We start from the raw sequence: 18,936 nt of genomic DNA, 5'->3' as shown, positions 1-18,936 counted from the left end.
TTTTTGCTCGTTAGCCAGACGATCTTCGCTACCGCGAACAACGCTAGATCTTACACCGAGACGGAGGATTTTCCAGATCGATCTCGTTTATTTCTTCGATCCGTCATCGTCGAAGATGATGGAGAAAAGCTTCGAATTTCGACGAAACAGTTGAGCGCTTTGAAACTATCGCGAGAGATTGTATAAATATCGATTTTACAGAAGGAACAGTTCGAGGGGGACCGGCTTCTCCGCGCGACGGAAAAGGTGGAATCGAAAGCTGTACTTCGAGGGTTTCGCTTGTTTCATAGGATTTTACGGTACGCCGGTCTATCAGCTGTTTATTACGGATTACGAGCGATCGCGACTACATTTTAGCCGAGTTCGACGCTTTGTTTCCGCTGTGTAAGATACTTTTGTCGCCGCTGCCTTGCGATTATGTACCACGCTCGGGGCGCAGGGATTCGTGTGTCGATAAACGCGTTTACGGGAAACGTTACGCAAGTATGTATTTACGTATTCGGTATGCTTCCCTTGCAACTGACTGTTGAATGGTAAATTTATCCAGACTATTCCGGGAGTTAATCGAATAACTTTTCCAGAGTGTGTTTGATGGACCATTTCGAATGAGAAAGCTCGTTGGGATAATCGAAAATGTGGATGAATTTGCTTGGTTAGTTAGAATTTCTGTTTTCCTTTCAAATATCTTCAGGGCATCAAAGTTATTCATACGTAAGGGGTAGGTAAAAAATGATGTTGCAATTAATACGAGGCTCGAAGCACGAATTTCCGTCTGACTTTAGCTCGGAGCCTCGTTTCTTCGCGTAGAAAAAATCCTTCTTTCTTCAGAGGTAGGGTTTTTTGAAGCGAACCTGAGCCGGTTATGACGGTCATTACGCGATGAATTTTAATGCATTTCAGCGTTCCCGACGTTTCCTATGGCAGCTTGAAAGTTCCGCCAACTGCCCCTAACGGATGGACGTGCTCTTTTTCCCACCCTCGTTCTTCGCCTCCCATTCACTCGTTTCACTTTGTTTTTCGTTCAACTTTTATCTCCGCAAAACATGCGGTCAGCTTTTTCAACTACCCTCCTTCCACCTTTCCTGGACGCTTCGCTCTTACACCTACGTCGCATTGTTTCCCCGTAAATTGACTACCCGCTGCGTTAATTCGTGTCCTCGGTTCGATGCTAGAATATCGTGATCGAACGGGGGCTGCACCGCGCAAGCCGTTCCTCTGCTTTGTAATTCATGGGCAGAGAGAATTTCAATTTTCATTAACCTGCATGTAATCATCGCTTCGTCATGGTTTTGAATAAACAGGTAGCGACATAGGTAGTTAAAAAAGTTGGGTGAAAATTCAAATATTACCAGCGAAAGAAAAACTTTTAATTTATAATTAGAAGTTTTGAAAATTTTTAATGAATTCGTTAAGTAGGTGTCTTAACGGTAGGATTATTTCAGCGACGTTTGTTCCGTTTGTTCCGATGCAACGGAATACCTTGAATAGCTTTCCACGATGCTGCGACAGTCGTTTTAAATGTCCCGGATCGACCGTCCGGGGAACGATAGCGAGGAAAGAAATGAATGTACATTCCGATATGCATTGCTGGCTTGTCGAAATTGTGCGGAACTGAGCGTACGAATGGAAACTAACGATGCTCGTCATTCTCGCGAGAAATGTTTCAAAGTTGCGAACGATACCGGTGTGACATTGCTATAAATTCAGCCGAGAGCCAAGATAAAACTTGTTCTTTCGTGCTTGCGTGTATAGTTTAATCATAATCCCACAGGCAATCGCGTGAAGCTGTATACTAGTTGATGCATTGTTTGTTCTACCAAAGAACCAGCCATTTTCTCTGAAGAATATTAACGAAATTATCATTATTTTTCAAAATCAACCCTTTAATACATGACAATCTAATTTATTGCAATTAACTGATCGATTTTTGAATTCAACCCCTTGAACAATTACCTTAATGGAACCAAGAACTTATGATTGCATGGTAAAACGACCTTAATCCCTATCGCCAAGAGAACGAATCCCTTTGGATATCGAACAGCACGCATCGATATAATAATGCAGATGTAATATCACACCTGGTGGAAGTTACGTGTCGCCTAGTATTCCGATATGTCCACGCAATCACGCGATTACGCAGACAGAAGCAAAGCTATCTCGGAGCTGGCACCCCGACCGGAAAGGAATTCCGTCTGTGACGAGAGAACACCTCTCGTTTCGCGGCACGCTCCTGGAAATCGAACATCGTTCGTCTTGATTTACACCGGTCACGGTGCACGCTCTAAAACGTCGCACGACCGCGAACCGGAATCGGCTTGCTGTAACTCGCGACTGACATCCGGATCCCGATCTCATATAGTTGCATCAAATCGAGATTCCTTTTATGCATTCCATTTCTCCTCGTCTGACAAGTAATCAAATTCTATTAAGAGATTTTTAATATTTAAAATTAATCAAATTCTAATGAAAGATTTTTAATTTTTCAAATTAATCAAATTCTAATGAAAGATTTTTATTTTTGGGGATTAACCAAAGTCTAATAACAGATTTTTAATTTATAAAATTAATCAAATTCTAATAAGAAATTTGAGTGTCACATTGTAAATAATGATTTAGGTGATAATACTAATGGTACAATGATTTGTAAAGTGGTTGCGGTTCGGATGGCGACAATTTCAAGAATACTACGTGAATGTATTGTGTCGAATAATAATGTTCGGATTTTAATGGCGTTTGCAAATGCTTCCTGTCCCGCGGACCTGCGAATTCGATTCAAAGAGAGGGACAGTTGGGTTATAATGATTTATAGAGAGGTTAGCGGTTTAGGTTTATGGGTCGTTAACGGCGTACTTGCTTAGTATCCTACTGTTTGATCGGATTGAATTGTTAATACAGTTCTATTCTGTATATCGTTACTGTATATTGTTCCTCAAAACAATATACACGAAATCGATGATTAATCGATTCGAGACTTCCAACACCCTTGCTTTTGGATGTTGCAGATTTCTGACAGAAATTTTTTCTTTCTCAACAAAACACCGGAGAACGTGTACTATAATGAACGGTCTTGAACAATAGCCGTTATTGTAATTATTCGCTCAATTATGGCAACGATCCTAGAAAGCGTGGAAGAAACTTGCAGCTTTCTGAATCACGACTCGGTCCTAGGATTTCAATTCCCTTCGATTTGCATCGAAGAAATTTTAAAACAAAAATGCCCGATATCTAGATGGGGTGAAAATACATACAACGCTTTTTACATTTACATCACAGAAACTTCCAACGACACACGTTATCACAGTCTCTTTTTCTGTCGGCAATCGAAACGTTAAAAAGTCGATAAAACGTGCAGAAAAAGCGATCAAGCGTACCGATACAATGGCAGATCGTTTGAACGAGTAATTAATTGAAATTCATAGGAGGAACAACGCGTTACGTTGCAGTTTAACTTTATTCTTCCCTTCGGTTCTTGGTGTTTATTTTCCATGTATCTCTTAATGAAGTGTAGTTAATAAAGGGGCAGAAGGAGAGGTCGAAAAGGCAGATCAAACGTTTCTCCGGTGTATGAACGAAACGGGGATAACGAGATATGGAGAGAGAGAGAGAGAGGAAGAGAGAAATAACAACGAGGACGATTCTCTCGTGACACGATGCGGCGTTTACCGCTAACGAGCGCGCTAATTGGCATAAACGAAGCCGCGCCCGCGGGAGTGTAATCAAGTAATTCAATTAACGGTGTCGCCTAGTTCCTGAATGTTTTTCTACGTCAACTTCGCGATTCTCAGTCTCGGCTCAGAGAACCACTTCGATTTCTTACAAACTTTCCCACTCGCTAATAATTTCTTTACTCGTTCACTTCGTATTTACCCTTGTTTATCACGCACAGCTGATGATCGACCAATTGGAAAGTATAATTTTAATCATTAATTATAATTATTATCGGCAATTAAGTTTCTTTGGAATTCTTGAAAGATGTTAGTACCATGTGAAAAATTGGAACGCTTTCTACAACTTCGTGATTGCGGTGGAGTTACGAAAGCGGGCAGCGGTAAAAACGTTTTAGGAAGCTAATAATAATATATGTCAGTGTCAAAGTGATAACCGACGTTTGTTTCGAGATAAATTGTCTTTGGAATGATTACGTGTTTATACCCGCTTCGTGGCTAAATTTAGATGAATTTCATCCGAAATTTTCAATTTCTTTTTTCTTTTCTTTTTTTTTTTTATAATACAGATAGCTTCGATCCAATATAGATGGAATTGCTTTTACGAATCAATCACGCGTTAACACGCGCCGACTGGTATAGTGAAATTGATCGTGTGTAGCGCGGCGTGTTATAATTGTAATTATTCAGAACGCGCTCGTTTCGCGTCTCAATTTAGCTTACAAAATTAATATAATATCGATATCGTTTGAAATTTAATATGATTTCTTTAATTTTGAAACATTGCATAGAGTTCACGATGACTTCTTGTAGGGATTGATTAATTAAGACACTCGGAGAGATGAAGAAAGGACAAAGGGAAATTGCTGTTGAAAGATTACGTCAGTATGACGTATTTCTCAGTGGAATCCAAGTCGTTTTATGAACAACGATAAACACGTCCCTTCACAAGAACAATCGACTCGTTTAAGTACACGTAGATGTTATCAGGATACGGCTAAGTACACCAGACATCAAAAGCTCGCGTCGTTTCCACTTCTTTGACAGTCAACTCGATTTTGTTTGCCCGTATGCAATTCTTTGAATATTAATTTTTGCCCCGGCAAACAAGCCATTCTATAATTTTAACGAGACTTTATGCTGATTCGTTCGTTGTCGACGTTAATAAATGAAACTTTTGCTTAATACGATTCACGAATCATACAAAAAGATGTTTGTAGATAAAATATTTAAAGAGAACCTCAATTAATTTTCCATATGGAGGTTAAATTAGATTCATACGACCTCAATCTACATAAAATTGTAATAATTTTCATTTTAATTGCAATATAAATTTTCATTTTTTTTATTTTCAGTCCACCATTCGTTATTATTTTTTTTCTCTATTCTTTCTCTTCCTTAACCCTTCATCTCGTCTTGTTATAATGAGATACACTTAGAATTGTTAACAATAGTAACATGTCAAGGGTTGCAGCGAGTACGCTAAGGTCAGCATTCTTCAAGCTTCTAAGAACATAATTAAGTGACGTGGAAATTAATGAACTTCAATTAAAGCATTTTTCTGGGAAAACAATACACCAATTGCCATTGTTTTCTGCCTGTTTCAAACGGATTGACACGAAATTACAATTCATTGACAACATTTGATTATTCAACAGAAGATATGCAGTAAATTTAATTCAATTAATAACATACAGAAATTATTGAAAATATTTAAACTGCAATCTTAGAATCAACTCGAAGATTGAAATTACAATGAATCTCATATAATTAAATATGGAATTAATCAATAATTTTTTAAAAGGTTCTGCAATAAGTAACCATCGAAATTAGATTCAATTTGCGCCATCAACGGAGCCAAGTTCAAAGCGACTAAAGTGGCTCGAAATGGGTGAGGTATATGAAAAGTGAGTGGTATATCGATTCATCTGGGAATAATTTAATTGGAAAAATAAAAGTGAAAGACGATAATATTCAGGACAAGCACGAGTCAGTCTCATATTTAAAGCAATAAAATTTGTTGATATTAGAAAATGTTAACTACGCTTCAGGGTGGTATTAAACCCTTAGGTAATAAACTAATTCTACGGAGCAAGCGAAAGAACAACATAATCGCAAGGAAATCTAATAAACCGGCAACGACGCCTCGAAAAATGACCCTTTTTTTCCCCCTTTGACCATGGAAGGGATTATGAAATAAACAGAAATTAAGGGTAGCTCGGACCCTCATCGGCGATCTCTGCAGATGGCATACCTCCCCGCTGCGCTTGGCACTCGTCCAGTCATTTCTCTTTCTTCCTATTTTCTCTCCCTTCACTTTCCAACGATTTTCTTCTATCCCTGTCGCTCTTCTTTTTTCTGCGCCGTCGTTGAAATAATCGGACTGCGAATACCGCTTTAATTATTCCATTCTACTTAACTTAGCGTTCCACGATCGTTCTTTCGGTCCTTTTCCGGTCGCGTGATAACGCCTTTATTCCCATTTTTCCAAGCGGTTGCCGAGCCCCGTTGGATACGTGACTGTATCGTTAGCGTTTCAAATCGGTGTCGGGGGAAAAAAAAGGCTGCAAGAAAGAAAAGTCACTTCGACTGACACGGAACCCTGCGTTTCCCTCCGGCTTTTTATATAAAACTAGTCGGTACTTGCTCGAAACACTTGACAAACTTCGATGCTATCTAATTCTATTAAATCAACCTCTGCTCGAGAGTAAAATAAAACTGGCATGAAATAAGAAATGGTCGAAGAAGAAATTGGTTTTGTTTAAATTTCAACGCGATTGATAAGTACAAACGAATGTGAATTAGATCGTAGTATATAATATATCTAAAGTAATAACCGGGTGTCGTTTCAGAAAAAAAATTAGCCCTCTTCTGGCGCTCGCTTCGAGATCAAAGAAAATTTAATTCACTCTCACTTCATTAACATCGTGCGAAAGTGTGGCTGTAGTTTTATTTCGTGCTCGATATGAAATTACGAACGCCTTTCTACGTGAACCTGCTCCTATCCTAATAATTCATATCCAACGCATAATTATGTTAATTATATCACATACAATTTCTTTCGTCGAGCTATCGCTTGATTTTCAAAATCGATGAAAAAAATAAAGGAAGAAAGTACGTATTATCCATTGGAAGATACGTAAAATCTTGCGGAACGATGCGGGGGTTAAACATCGAAAACAAAGGGTGTCTAGAGAAGGAAGCCGTGTCTACGTTAGGGTGAATGGAATGAAACGTGTGTGACCGACATTTTGCCACCCATTCCTTCGACGATGCATGCATCCTCCTCTGAGGCATCTCGTACGAAATTCCAAGTCAAATTTGAACTAGTTCGATTCACGATCGACGGTGACAGACGGAAAGGGTGGCACACTGCCTCTGACCCACATACTATGCGGCGAGGATTCAAGCCGGAAACAGGCCGAGGAATATAACAGAGAGAAAAGCGAGAGAAAGAGGAACGGAGGGATAGAAAAGTCGAGGAGAACAAAACGTGTACGCGAAGGAAACGGGCCGAGGACAAAGCTAAAATGAAACGAGGTTGACTCTCGGTCGCTCTCTCTTCGCTTCCTGTATATAACTACTCTATTTCACTTTACTTTGCTCTTTTCGAGCGAACAAAGCGTGGATGGGCTCCAGGTTACGAGGAATGTCCGGACGTTCTTGGACAACGATTCGCGGTGGACAACGTACCGAAAATTATTTCGCTTCTTCCGACGCGTTGCTTCCGCCTTGAAATTTCAACAACCGACCCGTTTGCTTGTTAGCGGCAGATTCGAGTTTACAACCAGTCACCCTTTGAAAAGATGGCAATCGAATGAATATTTCGAAAATTATTGCCACCAGATTTTTCTTTAGAGAAGGAGCTTGTAAAAATTTACGAAGAATGCTTGAAAGCAACTTTAGAAATCCTTTTTTTTCGTGTCGCGTCAACGGGATGTTTCAGCAAGGCTGTTAAACCGATGATCACAGGGAACCCTTAACGTATTCTTCGTAACCAATAAATTTCTCGGAAGATTGATGGACCGTTACACTATGCTATTACCCAAACTACGATACAAGGTACACTCGTTTTCTTTAGTGAAAAATACCGGTGGCCGCAACTCGGCTCATACATATTATATGATACGACTGAACTCAATTGAAACGAATACTCCTGTATTTTCGTTCGGGTCTAATTGAAATCAGCAATATCTATCGATAATTCAGTCGCTCGTCCCGAAGTTCATGGTCGATATTATTTTTAAACGAAATTTTATAAAGAGCATAGGAACCATCGATCTTATAAAATCTTCATTTTTCTTGCAAATTTCAGTGAAACGTCTGACCACCTTTGGATTCGAAACTTTGAATCGTTTCGAGGTAAATGGAAGTTTAAAATTACATAGTAAAACTTTTTGGTGAACTTTGAAGTCTACCTCGCAAGAGGTAATACTCTTGCAAACAGAAAAAACCTTTCACATTTGCATCTCTGTCCTCGAGTACTCTAATTTTCGAAGGATGCTAAAGAATTTTTGTGAATGATAAAATAAGGAGTATTCCGTTAGCGTCGGATGTCATCAGACGTTTCTTCTTACATCGACCTTCCTTTTTTGGAACTCTCATCCCAGGTGAGAAGTCGACCTAATCCTAAGGGATACGTTTTCATCACGTCCGGCTACCTTCTGCGTAGCAGCGTGCTTCCTGACTTTGATTCTGTTCAATGCTCGCCTTCCACGTTCGCTCGAAATGACCGCTCGGACATTTTCCGCTCGAATGGAAAATAAAATTGAAAAGCATTCGGTATGAAGTATACACACCTTACCTCGATAACTGTCACACAGAGGGTTCAAGAAAAACGATAAATAACACTCGCTATTGTAATTAAAGCAAATTTCTATTGGTCCTTTGAAACGACTAATTGGATTTCAATAAATATCAATTAAGATGAAATCGATGATTCAAATAAACGATCCTTTCCTGGTAATCTCGACGTATGAATAACCGTGAAGAAGGAAGGGAACACAATTAAAAGTTGATTCAATCGCGAGACCGTGAAATGAATGTTGAGGGGTGTAGGTGGGTCTCGCGCGCTCGTTGAAGCAGCTCAGCCGCGGATGCATTATTCAACGTCAGCCTCATATTCCGCGAGACACGAAAACAGATTCACGCCCGGATAGCGAAACTCCTCGGCTCCCTTACCGCAGACCAGGGCTGAAAACTTCTTCGACAGTTCGCAAACGTCGCGTCGCGTCGCGGCGAATAAATAGCGAGACGTCGCGTCGGACCGATGCCGTTTCTTCGCGGTTCAAACTACAGGAAATCCACACGAGTTAGCTACCCATCGTGTCAAAGGTTGATAGGCTATCTCTTGACACTTGGCTCGATCGAAGAATAAAGGAAAAAGTTACCGTTCGTGGAAAAGCGCGATTGATCCGCGCGACGATATCCGGTACGCTTGCACACCGGATATCGCGTGTCTGAATCCGGAGGACGATCTCGAGGTGGCTGGCTTATTCGATGATCCGATATTTAACACTTCGACCGATGGAATGATTTTCAATTTAAAAAGATGAAATAGAAAACGCGAACCGCGATCGAGGGAAAAAATGAAACTGGACAAAGGAAAAAAAGAAAAGGGACGGAAAGTTGACGTCAGTAGCGTACGCAAGCGTTTAATCCGACGCGATAGAGGTTCGCTGCGATGCGAGAGGCTTCTCCATTCGAATCAATACGACACACGCACACCGGGCTTCTATATATCTGCTGTATTAAACGCGCCACGTCGCATTATCCTCGAATCTCAGCTACAGGGAAAAATTCGAGAGTATCGGTCAGGGAACGGTGTTCAAAAGTGCGCTCTTTCGTATCCGTTCAGACCCGTCTTGCAATGAACCGACGAGAAAGGGAATCGTTTAGAGAACTTTTTTGCCTAATTTTTCGTCGAGAATCACGATGAAAATGACAACGAAGAGTGATAGAGTGAGAGAAAACGCGGGGATAATGATAAAAAATGATTACTATACAAATTGGACGTTATGACGTTCTTTCTCCGGGTAAAATAAAATATAGTGCAAATTTATTTTAGTTATACCGAAAGTTCTCTGTAGAGTAGCCGTACAACTCATCCTATGATTTATATAGCAAATATTCGTCTTGTTGTTTCACGGTTGCAAGGGATGAAACAAAGGGAATTAGGAAGACAAAAGTGACTGCTCCGGTAGGAAGTAGAATTGTTTATGAGGGTTACTCCTTTCTACGCGATTTTCCTACAAATTTACACAAAATATCGTTCCTGGCTGGCATTTCCTAGTACGCTGTCGTGTCACTAGGTTAAAGTAACAATTTCTAATGCTTCAAATTTCAATAGCACAGTAATAATATCTGAGAACTTTTGTTACCCTATCGATATCGCTGCGTCTGCTATCGTTTGAATGTAATCTCTCCCAATTACGTGGCGATTAATGCCGAAATGTGTAAGGAGGTTAAATAACATTGAAACTGCGATCGGTGCAACCACAGGATCGTGGCTGACAGCCAAACGGAAGGTCGGAAGTGGTCCAATCTCCGAATCGATCTGAGGAGACTCCTTTTCCATTTCCAGGACATTTGCAAGAGCATCGACGTTATGAGAAGGAGAGGGACAGACGGAACACTTTACAGAACGGGCCAGACAAGAGCTACTTCCGGTTAGCTGGATAGAACGTCCGGGCTTTCCTATTGAAGAGCTTTCGATAGTTCGTCGAGCAATCGTATCTTCCATTCCATCTCCGTTAAATTTTCTCTTATGTTTCTGCCTTTCTAATCTGTTATGTTTCTTCTCTTCCTTCTTCTAATAATTTACAGCTACCTTTATAAACCTTCATTTACTCTCCTTTCTTTATATTTATTTTCATTCATAGTTTATCGTTCACAAGTAAAAATGATACAAATATTCGGTGCAGTGTTCGGTAAAATTAATTGGTAAAACAATGTCCTTTCTTCGAAAGCTATCAGGGGTTTAATGATGGGGCGAAATTCCCTTTTCGGGATAAAGGACAATCTTGTTGTCCCCGGGACTTTAACCGGGAAAATGGGAGCCGAAGATAATCTTTCGGTATCATCAAGCGAATTGCAGCTATCTCTGATAAGAGCTTTCAAGGAATCATTCCGAGTGGCTGTTCTTTACTTTGATCATGAAAGATCTTTCTCTCTTTCAACGATCTCATATCAAATTATACGACACTGTCTAATTTCCCTACTTCCGAATGGATCTCGTTCAAATTTTAACGTACACTCCTGTTCAAAAGTTCCTGTTCAATAATTTTCGATTTTCGATCAGAATCATAGGGTTATTTGTAAAGCGATAGAAGAGAAAGCATTGACGTCAATTATAATAGCGTTTTCCGATAGTCGATCGTTGTTAAGTAGAGTTAATCGTTTCGCTTCATTAAACAGAGGCGTAGAATCGAAGGTATTTTAACCGAGTACACGGAATATTCCAGTGAATCCACCGACTGAATGGCACGAAATCACCGAGTCGAAGCGAACAGGGGTTTGGCATTATGCGGTTTGTAACTGACTGGTAGGGTGCGCGTGTGCCGTGTGACAAAATTCATAGAGAAAATTTCTGTACCGTGGATCTCTGTACGTGACGCAATGGAAAATTAAATTCGAAACTGTTCGTTGTTTTATTTCCTGTGTGGGTATCAGTTTTCTGTTATTCCCCAACGGCTACTACACAAAGAACTGGTAGAACTCTGCCTGACCTTTTTCGAGTGCAACGAATCCATACTGTGGTTGATTTGATTTCTGCTTTTTTATTCTTCTCTTTCCTTTTTTTCCAGCGCTCGTTTGTAACCTATCGATGGTGCTTGTTGCATCAATTGTTATTTAAAACACTCGGAATTCTGTTCGAGTGGCAACAGAGTGGAGCGGCGCTTGAAAATTATTCAAATCTTTAGGATATTAAATGCTGAACCTCGGTCAAATTGTACTTGTTACAATTTAATCTGTTCGTTAGCACGAGTCACGCCATGAAAAACGTTTCACTCAGATATGATAATCAGTTTCAAGTAAGACAACTAAACCGCGTAAAGAAATGAATTCTTCATGAACTTGATTAGAAAAGTTTCTGCAATATCTGAAGACCAAATGCAAGAAAGTAAACGCAGTGGAAAATTTTTCTCTCGCGTTCAACGAGAATTTTCCGGACGATAAATCAAGAGAAAAAGAATTCGTTCAAATGTTGAACGTACATTAAGAGAAGAAAAATAACGAAATCATAAAAAGTCTGATGATGTAGATTAAAGAGAACAGGAGATTGTGATACATAGGCTGGTGTCGCGGTACGCAACACGATAATTAAAATATCGTTGTCATACGAACGGATCGTGTAGGGGAGGCACAGGGAAATGGACGTTACGCTTGCAGATTTAGCGAATGATCGTGAAACACCATAAATTAATGAGTCGCAGACACCGAGGGAAGGAAATGCGTGCACGGTCCGTTGACTAATACGTACGTTCCTAATACTCGTTGGCAGCGGGATGTATTTACGAGTGTATCGCCGTGAATCTGCCGATTTCAACCCTCGTCCCTACCCCTCAAGGGACGGCCACCCCTGTGCGTGTGTACCCCTAATTAATTAACCGAATCGGACGTTTCCATGCAGCCTCGCGTTTAATGTCACCGAATCTACAAAAAATTCGGCTAATTTATCGATACCTCATCGAACCTTTTGAATCGATCACATTCTGTTCATCAAACACGAAACAATAATCATTTGTTTGTTTAATCCCCGTCCCCGAATGTAATAAGTTTCTATAAACTCACGCGTTATTGCAGTGATAATAATTTTTAATTATGATAATATTTAAAAAATCTTCTGTTTCTATCAAATTTTCATATACCCCCTTTTGGGGGCAGACGGCTAATTGTTTAAAAGATATTAACAATTACAGTTAGTTACTCCTTATCCAAAATCTCATTCAGAGGGAATCAGAAACGATCGTGTAGGTTGAGAGATCATCGTCGCTCGTAACAACGTCGAAGAATTAATCGAAGCGAATAAATCGAGCCGCGTGTCCACGAGTCGTTGACCAGTCTGCATTGTAGCTGGTATTTACGACTTAGCCCCCGAATTCATCGTCGCAGGTTCAACGATTGCGACCTCGTTAACAGAACGGTGAGATATCGACGTCGAGGCGTGTCGGTGGGCAGGATCAGCTTCGCTAATTTCCACCATCGACAAATTATTCGCCGCTGTTAATGGGACACGCGCCAACATTAAACCCAATGTCTGGGCTGGATCCACTCTACGCGATCTACGGATTGGATTAATTAAAGGAAATCGATCGGGGGTGTCGATAAGATATAACCTGGCCACAATAGGGATCGCCTGTTTTATTAGACCATTCTTCTGACGCTACTGTTGATCTTGCATCGAGATTATTTTAACAGCGATGCAATTTATACTGCTGTCGATACTGTTATATTATCTTCGACGACACGGTGTTACGAATATTTGAACGTATTATCCGGCGAAGATCAATGGCGATATTCATTTTTCCAACCCCTTGTGCGCCACGGAAAATTAACAATTGCTCGTAAAATATATTTAAAAATAGTAGGTACTTTATATTTTCTATGGTCACGATTTATAAGGCACTTTGAATGTTTATTCCAGGTGCACTGGATTTCCATTGTGCGGTAGAATTATTTTTTACCCCGTCCACTGTTGGCTTACGTTCAATTGCACGATGTACAGGATTTTGTATTGACCCAGATATTATATACGTGAAATCAATGTATTAACCGTGCTGCACAAGCCTCGTGTTATGCAATGCGAAACCTTGATTCCATATAGAAAAATTTTCCTCTCTCTTTATTTTTCATGCAATTAAAGTTTCGTCGTTATTCTTATTATTACACCGGCGTGAGAAAGAAGGAAACATTGAAAGATCGAGAGCAAACTTTCGTCGAATGAATTAATATTGACACGGTGCAAACACTTGTATTTAATGTTAATCTTGAACTGTGCATCAGTGCTTGATCAATATTTATGCGATCTTAAGTCAACGTTTGTTCCTGTTCATATTTCCGGTCAGAAGCAACATTCGACGGATTAATGATCGAAGAAACGCGCAAACACTACAGCTTTCGATATTTTATGTATAATTCCTATTAAAAAAAAATGAAAAAATTATTTTCTTTAGAAATAAATTCTTTGCAAAAATGAATCTTTTCTTCCAATTTGCTTCGTTGATGTTTCTTGGATTAATATTTTCATTTTCCTTTCAAAACTCTACGTAGCCCAAGATGTATTATCTCAGTAAATTCTTGGAATAACTCAACTGTTAACAGGTGCACTTAATACCGAGGTTTTCTTTAACAATGTATCACTGTGGCGTTTTTTTAAATTATATTACAATATTAATTACACGTGATGTTTAATAGCATCCAATCGATCTGTATCACATTATATCGTGCAGAACTACAGCTGATCAAACATGTACTTGTTTGTGCTACATGGAATACTGAATATACTGAATATATTACTAGACGTATAGGATAACACGTGTTTTGATAATCATACCACATCTTTCTAACTCTTCTTCCGCAAATATTTTTACGAAGAAGGACGTAAGAAATGAAATTTCCACTGAAATTCATTTCTAGAGTGTTCTTTTAACGAAGATATCGGTTTTATAGGAAAAAGAAGAAACAGATAATTTTTAATATAACAAATATCAATTTCGAGTAACGCGTTATTTGCTGAATCTTCATCGTGGAACTTCTGTTTTACAGCCGTTTCAATGGCTACGAATACCGAATTTCTGAACGGGAACGAAGAATCTCGGATGGAAGTAACAACGGCGTCGTTGACACAAATCGTCGCCAAGTATCATCGAACACTCGGAAAAGTTCTGCTAATACCAGACCGTTCGATGCTGTGGCAAAGCAGTTCGCGAACAATTCCGCACGGATATTTCTGAATACACAAGTGATACGGTGAAACGAGCGAGAACTTCTCCCTGTCCTCGAAACGACCATCGACCATAGAGAAATTTTAATTCGAACCGAAACACTTTAGGAAACTACACCAGGAAATGTCCGCGTTCCAAAGGATCTTTTGTTCGATAAAAGGAAAAATGGCACGATGATAGCCGCGCGAAAGGATTCTTTGTCGCGAGCACAATTTTATGCAATTCGGAAGATTGTAAAGGAACTGAACGGTTGAAATAAAAATGAAAATTAAAATCAAGAATATGATTTAGTAATAATCGCTTTACCTATTTCTTGGGATTAGAACGAACGTATCTGACCATCGAAAACACGAATGGAGGAAACTATAAATTTCAGAGATAAAACCTAAATGTATCAGCAACGAGGAATATATTAAAACGAGATATGTACACGTTGTAGAGACTTGTCACGAGAAGCACGCTCGAGAGAATTCGAGCGGCGTGCGTTAACAAAGAAAATGATTAATCGTAACGAGTGCAACGTCGGTACGGTTGCACGTAAAATAATTGAGAATTTTTCCCGAGTATAGCCTTCCGCTTTGAAAACATTGATAAGCCTCGGTAGAAGAGTATTTCGTCAACGATACCGAGCGAAACGGCTTGCCGGCTACGGTCAAAGGGCAATAAAGAATCGAACGAATCGTGTAGAATGCTGCAATCTCGCGCGATCGTGGAATCATGCTCGCCAAAGTCAGGCCGAATTAGACGTTTATACGTTTTCATCTGGCGAAAAAGCCCTCCCGGCTTGTTTCATGCATGTTCCATGAATCCAGACTTGCCCGAAACACCGAACCTACGTGTGTAACATGTATAATTTATATCGTCGATCATGCTCAATCGTGCGATGTTTATTGCAGCTTGTCCGTTCGTTCGCCAAAGCAAAAAGGTCAAGATGTATTTTATTTTTAGCGAATTGATAGGATGACACTTTGGAGTTTGTATTTCAACGAAACAATAGAACAAAGCCTAGAAAATCTACTATGTATTATCAATTTATATATTTTTATTCAATTCAAGTTACTTTTGTCGAAGAACCTCGATCCACGTTCGTCCATCAATTTTCCAGCGGTATAGTTACCCTCGACCATCCCTCTTAAACATTTCATTTCCTGATAAATGCATTCAAATAATTTCTTGCTCCTTCCCTCGTATTTACTCGTTATCTCCGTAGTAACTTAGCATCTCGATAAACATAACAACACGGCCTTTACAATGAACCGGGAAATTTGCATAAAGCCATCTGTCCTCTGTTCATTTGCTTCCCAGTTCCTGCTCGAAGAGAATTTATCGTTCGAGAAAGGGGACAGAGGCTCGCGAGACGAATCCACTCGATTTAAATGAATCAACATCGAGAAGAGCAACGTCGACGAAATTCCCTGCTTCGGTATCCACCTCTATTCGGTTCGATCATTTAATTATCCCACCGGAGAGGACCTAACCTTGTCATTAAGAAATCGAACGAGTGACCACCATGAAATTGCGTGATCCTCCTTTTTCTTTCCTCCTCTACGAATTCTACTGTAACCAAAGGTCTTTGTCCATTGTAAACGAGATCTTTTCCCAGTACGCCTCGTGAAAGCGGGTCAAAGAGCGGCAAAGAACTCGTCGCTCATGTCCTTAATCCTATTATTGGATTTTTCAGAACGTCCCGTTACCATTCCTCCCTTCTTTCCTTTTTTTTCGTCTTCTTCTTCTTCATTCTCTTTTATACAGACATCTACGTACTCCCCTCGTCTCTTTCTTTCCCTCATTTTCCTCTCCTCGTTCCCTATCCCGATAGCCGATAAACGCTTCAAGCTGTTTACATCGGTCGCAACAACTGCAGCCGAACAAACTCTCTTTTCACCGATAACACGTCCGATGATTTATGAACGCTGATAATGGCCACTGTATAATGCGATGCACTGCGAGGCCAGTGTCTTGTAAACCCGCTTGTTATCGGCCAGAAGACATCTGGACAGTGATCGACCAAACGTTCGAATCACGTGCTAACAAGAATGTAAATTCGAGTATTACGTGGCCAGACGAGGGTAATGTTCAATCTTTGTCAAACGCGTATGATGAAAAATATTCGTCAGATTGTTTGAAGGGATCGTGGATACTAATAAGAATAGGGTGCTTTATGAAGTGAGAAATTTCGTTAATTATCCAACTATTTGTCTTGAATTTAATATCATTGTTGGCAGTGTATTTTTAAATAAATGGACGTTCGATATCCTTGTTTCAGGTGGTTTCCTCGGCGACATAGCTTTGCCGAACATCAAATACGAAACAGAATGGCGACAGCAGAAGCTGAACAAAAGTTATCTCGAAGAATTGGAGAAGTATCGAGACGAGGTACTGAAAGAGGGTCTCCAGGTTGAAGAAGAGGGTCTTACAGGTAAAAAAGATTCTTCTCTTTTTCTCGTACGAAGATGCACCCTCTTTTAGATTCTATCTCGTCGTGGCTCGATGTATGTGTGTGTGTGCTAGCGACAGGTGTCGTTTCAGAGATCCTTCAATTTAAAAATGAGCACGACGCTAACGAGCCGCATCAGGAGAACGAGGAGATCGTGGCTTCTCAAGAGAAATCCGAACCAATTATGGTGGACCGGAATCAATACAGCATGGACGGCGAGCTCGAGGGTGGATTCAGTTTTAAAGCGAGGAACGACGATGCCAGGCCTGGTGTCAGGGACGAAGGAGTCGAATTCAGGTAGTACCAAAGTTTTCTGCGAAAATTACTACCACGTTTTTTAGTATCACGATTAGACCGCGGCTGTTTATCCACGCAACGTACTGGAAAATTGAGAAAAAAAAAAGTGGTAAAATTGGAAAAGTAATTAAAATCGTAAAAACGAGTCCTCATTTTGCGGAATATTTTTTAAAACGCGACCTAATTTATAAATTAATTCGAAGTTGATATTTTCAACTTTATACGACGTAGGAAGTATCGAGCAAGTAATGACAACAATGATAAAATTTATCTCGAAAGTCACGAAAAGATGTTTTCATGCGTGAACTAATTAAAAGCACTAAGGTGATTTCACTGTCTGCGATGTTAATTAACAACGAATGATAACTTGCACTGTGCGTGTTTCGTATTTTCCACTGAATTTTAAAGCATTCTTGAACGTTTATCATGAAAATATATTCAGTTTGTAAAAATAACAAGTGGAAAAAATAAACAAACCAAAGATAGAATATAAATTAGTATATCAAATTACTTTTCGTCTCTATAAAAGACATCAGAATTTCTATAATTTGAAATGAGAAATCTGAAGTCGGTCGCTTCGTTATTCTAACGTTAATTAATTGAATTTTAAAATGAATTTCTAGATATCTAAAAGATTAAAGCTTCTGGATTTCTAAGCGAATATAGTTATTTAAAGTTCATCCAAAGGATTATAAATTTTCAAATGAATCTGAAAATTGCAGACTGGAATCGACGACTCCTGCAACGAAAAAGAGGCACTCTTCTCGAAAACAGAACCACGATGTTTCGCAGACAGCATCGAACGTGAACGCGACGAAATCGAAACAGTCGTTTTTGAGAACATCTCACGAACTCGATAACTTTTCCACGAGCACGGATAGCACCAATCAAATGAAAGACGCGAATATGAAGAATATCGAGGAAGTATTCACTGTTCAACCGGAAAACAGCACGCAAAACGTATCGAAGAGACGACATCGACGTCATCATCGTAGAAGGTATGATCGAAGCGGTACTTTTAATTTTTAATATCCGCGATATTGAACAATCAAAAAAGCCCGGAAGCGAGGAAAATGAAAATTTAAAGATCACACAGTTCTGGGAAATAATAGTAACCCGTGCAAGGGAAACAAGAAACTCATCCGAATTCGATTGCGCATAAAGCAATGGAAACAATTCCACGGAACAAAACACATTTATCAAAGGAAGTTATTGTCAGGTCAATGGTTTAGAAATTTATAGTACTTGTTAGACTTTCCAGGAGATATTAATGCTTGATGAATTTGTAAGAAAGAATCGGATAAATTTCAATTCATTCAATCACAAACTTGTACAACATTTACTTAATCAGCTGAACTATTTGACAATAAAAATACAATTTACTTACAACATTTAATAATACGAAGGTTTTCATTTTACTTTCTATAAAAGAGAATGATTGACCCAGTTTAGCAAGAGGTCTTTAACGTCCAACATTCATTCAGAAATTGAAAAATAAAAAAAAAAAGCATTCGATATCCAATGGAGTGGGTTGCTGCTGGCTTCGATAATAGAGTTCGCTGCTTTAACTCGCACCCTCCCTATCATCAAC

At 39.5% G+C, this 18,936-nt stretch overlaps 1 protein-coding gene and 1 long non-coding RNA gene across 2 annotated transcripts in view; one reads left to right on the top strand and one right to left on the bottom strand.

Moving 5' to 3' along the window:
- Positions 1-18,936, bottom strand: part of LOC114875635 — a 37,849-nt gene that overhangs the window by 4,787 nt on the left and 14,126 nt on the right. The window lies entirely within an intron of this gene.
- LOC114875627 (tolloid-like protein 1) overlaps positions 1-18,936 on the top strand; it is a 39,448-nt gene that overhangs the window by 8,916 nt on the left and 11,596 nt on the right. Inside the window, exons 2-4 of the mRNA XM_029186110.2 lie at positions 16,878-17,030; positions 17,141-17,345; positions 18,068-18,343. Of these exons, the coding sequence (XP_029041943.1) occupies positions 16,878-17,030; positions 17,141-17,345; positions 18,068-18,343 (634 nt within the window). The remainder of the gene's footprint in view (positions 1-16,877; positions 17,031-17,140; positions 17,346-18,067; positions 18,344-18,936) is intronic.

Source organism: Osmia bicornis, chromosome 2, assembly GCF_907164935.1.
Source record: "Osmia bicornis bicornis chromosome 2, iOsmBic2.1, whole genome shotgun sequence".
NCBI lineage: Eukaryota > Metazoa > Arthropoda > Insecta > Hymenoptera > Megachilidae > Osmia > Osmia bicornis.
Note: the sequence above shows the minus strand (reverse complement) of the source record. Positions and strands in the feature narration are given on the sequence as shown.